Here is a 7,044-nt window from a genome sequence, read left to right on the forward strand (position 1 = left end):
CTCGGTATCCCAGTCACCCGCAAGGGTAGACCAGAAACGCTGGAGCTGGATTTCTCGGCAGGAGAAAGGCAGCGTCTCTTCTTCAGCGCGTCGAGGAGGAGAAGGAGGGGGGACAGCGTCCGCGGGCAGCTGGCATCTGTTGGGCTCTTCGCAGAGGGACGGCTGTTCAGCTCCTAGTTTCACCACACCATCGTTCGCGCTTTGGCAGCGATAATGGTATCAGCAGCTTCAGGCGACGGGCAGCAGGCTGCAGCAACAGGGGGCCACAGCTAACAACGTCAGCAGCAACACAGCATTTGCTTAAGGCAACGTTGGTAATATTTATACCTGAAAGGTGCCATGTTTGATGTAAGTTTGCTGGACATAAGAGGTCAATAAAGATGTCACTTAGGAAGTGATCGCTATCAGTTGCTCATTAGAGTTCTATTACTAATCAAAACACAGCAAGCGGGGATTTCCAGGTTTGCTGAGTTTTTATCTGTTGAAGAACTCGGAGTGTTAATCTAGGAATCTCAAATAGTGACTTCTGCTCTGTCATTGCACTAATTGGTTGCAAAGGAAGTGGCAGAGAAAACTGTTCTGGAATGTGGCTCTGTTCGTGTGAGGCCAGAGATGACTTTCTGAATATCGCACTTGAACGGTTATGCCAATATAGGGAATAAATGGATTTATAGCCGAATAGGGGCATAAGGTCACAGTATCGATCAGGATCCTAGATAAGTACGCAACACCCACTCCACGGGTTCATGTCCATCAAATTACTAAAACTAGAGCAATAAGATGCATGTGTAACATTGCCCACCCCAAAATACATAAATGCATTCGAAATAGGCGTATAATGTAATACGTGAAAAATATAGGTACTGTACGTTTTTGAAGCATAGAAATCATTCAAAAATTATTGCATATGAAATCAATGAACGATTATGCAAAAAGAATTACACATGAAATATCTCTGAAACAGAAGAAGGGCGAGATAAATCATCACATAAAAATGCATTGCAATAAATGTGCTAGAGGCTGGTGTAAGGTTGTTATGTCTCTAGATGTGTTTAGAAATAGAAGTTGAATCTTCTGTTCTCTAAGAATAGTTTTTACTTTAAGCAAAGAATTGTTCGTGCCAAAAAAGGATCAATATTAAAAAGTGTTCAATTCAAAAGAATTAATGCTTGAACGGGAAAATAGAGTTCCAACGCTTTTAGCAGTTTCTGTTGATCAAAAGTGAAGGCCGAATTCAGAGTTCATGGGAACGCTGTGTGTCGGAAAGCTTCTCCAAAGTTATTATTTCTGTTCGGGTGAGAACATCATATCAGACAGGCTCTCAAAGAATTGGTCTACAAAATCAGGTGACAGTTCAACCATATTCGATAGTGCTGTAACTTGGCAGGTGTGAGAATGATTGCTGTCATCATAGTCGGGATCAGCAATGCTCACAGAAGGTCGTACCTGGGTGATGTCGCTTTTGTCACTTGCTCCACTGTTACCACCTAGTCGTAGCACAGGAGTCTCAATGAATGCCGTCATCAGGATTGGTAGCCGCTGGGGACAACACAATGTGTGAGCCGTTATTGGACTGAGCAAAGTATCGACGTCCATTGGTACTGCTGATGGAAGTGAAAGACAGATGTCCAACACGCACTCATCTCCACATAGCATACATCGAAGTACCGGTAAGATACAGTTCTGCCATATAGGTCTGAATAAAAGGAACCAGGTCATGTTTAGATCTCTCAGCCTGGCCAATCCAAGGACGTTAGTTATCCTGTCCCGGTAGCGCAGTGCTAGGATTGTCTCTTCCATTCCCATGGGAGCTATGTCTGAGCTTTGGCTTGCCATAATGAAGCAGGACGGTCAAAAATAAAATCCCTGCTACAAGTCCCAAAAATAAGGGTATGCCGCCAAAAACAGAGTGTACAAAATTAGGAACGATTCCCAAAATTGCTTGAAATGGTGTTAGCAGTCCCGTAAAAATCGTCTTAAATATGCCTGGGATGCCTGTGGCACTAGACATGTTAAGGAGTTGGCTAAGCATTTCTACGAAATGCACGGGGCAATTTGTTGATAAAAGTTCATGAACTTCAGTAGCTGTCCTTGCAACTAGAAGATCATACGTCTCTTTTGATGACGTTATGGGCACTGTTGTCTGCAAAAGCACAGACTTAATTTTGCTTAAAGTATCAATTCGTATAGAATAGAGATTCAGACGAGACCAGATGGGAGTCACTGTGTCTGCAGGCCCACTCGGGAACAATGCCTGCATACAGCATTTGACCATGGATGTTACTCTTACTAGATAACTTTTCCCTGGCACAAGGCCACAACATCTGTGATCCGTTCTAAGAATGTAACTCCCTTTTGCAAGTTGCATAAAGAAGGGCTCTATCTGAGTTGCAGGTGTGACAAGCTGGTGGCATGAAAGGTTGTTAGAATTTCCATCACAAGCTCCGTGTAAATTAATACCCTGGCACAAAAGTATACCGCTAAGTGAATGTTTACAATTTTCACCACTAAGAAATACATTTTTGTCGCTGTCACTGTAGCATGAATGTATGGTAATTTCCATTCAGATTTTACATATCCTTTACCCAATCGTTCATACTGGCCAGTAGGTATGTATTCAAGGCACTTTTTAAATCGGAAAGTTGTTATCGGAATAGTGATAATTCCGTGTATTATCCATTCAATGACAGGACTCTCTGACATTGTCAATGGTAATCTCTCCAGTTTTTCGATGCTCAGGATTGTATAGTCTGCTCCTTTCTGTGCCAAACTGATTTGTTTATCAGTAAGGTTAAAAATGGAAAATAATGATGTCGTGTTTATTAAACGCCAAGGCACATAGCCTGAACGAAGATTTTGCAGCGTCCAGCCCAATTGTACAATAGAACGTAATTGAGATTGGCCATGTTGTAACATTAGCAAGTCTCTGTCTATTATGTCAAAGGCAGAAGATACAATATTGTCCAACGAATATATTCTGGAGGACAGAGTCATTAACCCATTGTCCACTACAGAAAGTGATTTTTCCAAATTAATACGATCAATTTCTCGTATTTTTTCAGCTGTTTCAATTTGTGTGACTTTCCAAGCCTCGTTGTACGCAGCATAAATACTGGTCGCTATGAAACGCTTTTGACGCTGTTTGCGTGGTCCAAGAATGAAATCGCGCAAATCAGCACCATCTTTTAGTAAAGACAAGTGTTGCTTAATTTCAGCCAGTGTGGATGATGTTAGCCATTCGAGGCAGAGTTTCCCTACACTGTATGTTGTTACTATCCCTGGATGTTGTCTCTGGGAGTATCTAGGGTCTAGTCTGGTCATTTTTAACCCCTGTGTTTTGTTCAGGAATCTATCTTGACAGTTGTTTGTGTCAGTAGGCCAGATTAACCACTTTTTCCAATCAGGATGTGTTCTGTTAAAATGTAAAATTTGTGAGACGTCTAACTCAATATCTGTAGTTGTATTTTCAGGTATTGGCTTTGGAATAGACGGTGTTTTAAGGTCTTTGATCTTAGCTAGGCCAAGACAAGATGTTTGGTGTATTGTGTCATTTAAAAACATCATTTGTTCTGGTATCATGCAGGTTCTGAATAGTGCTTCAAGACCTTGTACCTGCCAATCTTTTGTACCCCAAATGGTTTTCGTTTCAATGTTATTTTTCCAATAATCAAAAGCAAATGTCATCATTTTTTCATAAAATGCTTCTGAATATATCAATTTAGAATTTGTCAGCATTGTTTTCATTCCTGTTTTATCTAACAGTTTGTAATAAAACGTTTCTGCATCACTGGTGTTATACCCTGAGAAGTATTTGAATTTCTCAAAAAATGTTTTAGAACTGCTTTTAGGTGGTGTAGCACAATGTTCCCATTGATTATACTTAAAAACATTTCTAGGCTGTGCAGATTTATGCAAATAATGATCACCATAATGTGTGTAGCAGAATAATTGCTCATAACTAGATGAACCTTGTAAATAATCATGTTCTGTGAATCTAGCTGACATTACTAAATCAGACATCATGTCATTTATACTGTTAAAGTCCCAATCATCAGAGAATGTACTAGGTTTTACAAAGTCACTTAAAGAAACCTTCAGTTGATGAGGATACTTCAGGATTTCGACCGGACCATAGATCTCATAGTCAGTTTTCTCCCATACTACCCCACCAGGTATTGGAATTGCTGTGACATTTACTGTTGACAGTTCTCTTTTCTTCACGTGGGATGATCTGTGTGGTTTGAGGACTAGGTTGATGTTCTGACTTGCTGTGTCCATTCAATTGTAATAAACTTTCCTAAAATTAAAACTAAAATTAGGCATAGTAGGAGTATGAATACCCCTGAAATAATCCAATGCTCAATCAACGGTGAATCCAGATATAATTCTTTGAATTGTTGAAGGAGTCCTGTTGTATTTTCTTTAGAATACTTTTTAGTTTCTGGCATCACTTCGTGGTCGTTTTGATCTTCAGAGAAGTTGTCGAAGTTGATGAAATAACCAGAGGCAGTTCTGTCAATTGTTGGGATTGTTCTTTCAATCTGTCTCTCGGTAGCACTTTCTGAAGCCACATTATTGTAGACTGGTGTTTCTTGACGAACTGTTTCAATCTGCGTCTCAAGAGGCACGAGTTCCATGGCATTATTGCATAGTCCTTCTCTGTGCACTGCAGGCTGATCGAATGTGATTAGTCTTTCAGTTTGAACCTCTTGGATTGTTGCAAGTTTGGGTATTCTGTTGTTTCTTGGGAGTCCACTGGGCCTACTGTTGATTATAGGCCACATGGTTGTGGTTTTACCAGGTCGATAGACATGACTCTGTTCTCCTTTTTACCAGCAAGGGGCGGTAGTACAACTGATCTTGTTCCGGTGACTGCCAAGACAGGTACTGCTTTTCTGTAAGAAGGCCCAAATTCCTTCTTCACCGCGATTTTTTCTCTGACTAGATCCCCAATCTTTGGAATCCAGACAGGCCTTGCTGGGGCTGTTGCTTGTGGTGCCTCGTCAGTGGTAGATGGCTGTTGCTTTAATTTTATGTTGCTTAAGGATTTTCTTGTTTCATTCAGTTCCTGTAAAACAGCCAAACGATCTTTGATGTCAAAGTCTGTTGTTTTTTCTTGTACCACTGATATCTGACTATCGAGGTCCTGAATGTTCATTCTAATTCCGAACAATAGTTCGTATGGGCAGAAACCTTTTAGAGAATTTCTTGGCAAGTTATTAAGACTAGTCTGGACACTTATTAGATGTTTGACCCACCCAGCGCCTGAACCTAATACCTTCGCTGTTATAGATCGCTTTATGTCCCGGTTTTTTCTTTCAACCACACTATTCCCTTCGGGGTGCGACGGACAAGAATACTGCAACCCAATTACCAAGCTGGCCATGGCCTCCTTATAAGCTCGAGAGCTAAAAGCAGGACCCTGGTCAGAATGGAACGTGGTAATTGCGTATGTGCCGATAAAGACTCGCAGATCTTTTATAACCGTTCTAGCGTCAGCCGAGCGCTGGGGCCACATCCATATGAACCTCGTACAGGAATGCACTGCTACCATGATATATCTATAGTTGCCATCCCTTTGTAGGGGACCACAGTGGTCCAGGTAAACACATGCAAATGGTTTATCCAAGATGAGAAGGGGTGTCTGCGCTGGTCGTTTTACTGTTGATACTTTTATCCTTTGGCATATATCGCATTCCAATACATACTTTTTAGTTTGTATTCTCAAGCGAGGCCACCAATATCTCTGTTTTAATAGTGATATTGTTGCTGAAACGCCAGCGTGTGCAGAGGCAAGCCCTTCGTGTGCCGCTTTGATTAGTCCTAACCTGTGTTCCCTGTTTGGAATTACCCTATCCCCCACTCCAGGGATTCGAGCAAAAGGAACATTATTCGTATCTGTTGAATATAAGTACTTTTCTGGAAAGCCTTTTGGGAGTGTTTTCTTATCATTTTTTACTGACGCACTGACAGCTTGTAGAATATCGCTGTCTATTTTTGTTTGTGACCGAGTTATCGCAGCTACGGAAGCCGTTTGCACAGCTGCCTTCGCGGCTTCATCAGCCAATGAATTCCCTGCAACGTGAACGCCATCACGTTGATGACTCAGTGTATGTATCACGTGAGTCTTTTGTAGTTCTTTCTGTAAAAGAACTACCTGTTCCCAAAGCATTTTATGCTTTATTGTGCCACCTTTTGCATCTTTGAAACCATTTTCCACCCAATTCTGCAAGTATTCATTATAAGATTGTACGCAATAAAAAGAATTGCACACTATTAGTGTGGGGAATTCGCGATCGGTATTCTCTAGCGCCATCTTAAAAGCTACCAATTCAGCTCGTTGAGCCGAGCAATCTCCTAGAGATTGTGTTTTAGTGACCAGTGGTCTAAATTTTCCTTTGTGCCAGCGACCTTTTACAATCGAGCACGCAGCACTGTAAGCTTGCTTACCCCCAACTGCGGGTTGTGCTGATCCGTCAGTATATATAATACTTCCGTATTCTTCGAGAGGCAGGATTTCAATTGGCAGAGGACATTCATATTCATATTGTAAAAATTCCTGTGTTTTTAAGTTAGGATCAAATTCGTAAACTACGTCTGTTGCAGCAAGAGAATTAACCCACTGGATCCATCTCGGATGCAAAGCCTTAGCATTTGGAATGCTTGCTTTAGTTACCGCTTCTAAAGCCGGTATAGGTGTTACGATTATTATTCGTTTACCTTGTGCTAGGGGCCTTTCTTTTGCTACAGCAGTCTGAACCGCAGTTGAATTTTCTCAGTTGAACTGAATTTTATTTCAGCCTTTGTGTACAAATGTGATTTGTATGCTATTGGTACCTTTTCTCCCTCATTAGAGGTTAGGTACGTGAATCCGCATCTTCCTGGGATGACTCGGATTACAAGATCGCGTGTGTTGTCACGTGTATCTAATTTAGTTTTAGCTAACATGTCTGTTTGCAATGATCTCAAAATTTCTGTGTGTTTTTGAGTCCAATTGATTTGTTTAAAATCAGGTTTAATTAGTTCGTAGAGAGGTTTAACCCT

At 41.1% G+C, this 7,044-nt stretch overlaps 1 protein-coding gene across 1 annotated transcript; it reads right to left on the minus strand.

The window, feature by feature from the left end:
- Positions 1–1,162: 1,162 nt before the first annotated feature.
- On the minus strand, positions 1,163–6,754 carry LOC144806003 (uncharacterized; the record flags this gene model as incomplete). The annotated part of the gene is made up of 2 exons (XM_078672461.1): positions 1,163–1,195; positions 5,552–6,754. Coding segments are annotated over 2 exons (1,236 nt in total), but the record flags the coding sequence as incomplete, so codon positions are not given.
- Between the last annotated feature and the right edge of the window lie 290 nt (positions 6,755–7,044).

The sequence above is a fragment of the Lissotriton helveticus genome (assembly GCF_964261635.1).
Source record: "Lissotriton helveticus chromosome 1_1 unlocalized genomic scaffold, aLisHel1.1 SUPER_1_unloc_39, whole genome shotgun sequence".
Taxonomy (NCBI): Eukaryota; Metazoa; Chordata; class Amphibia; order Caudata; family Salamandridae; genus Lissotriton; species Lissotriton helveticus.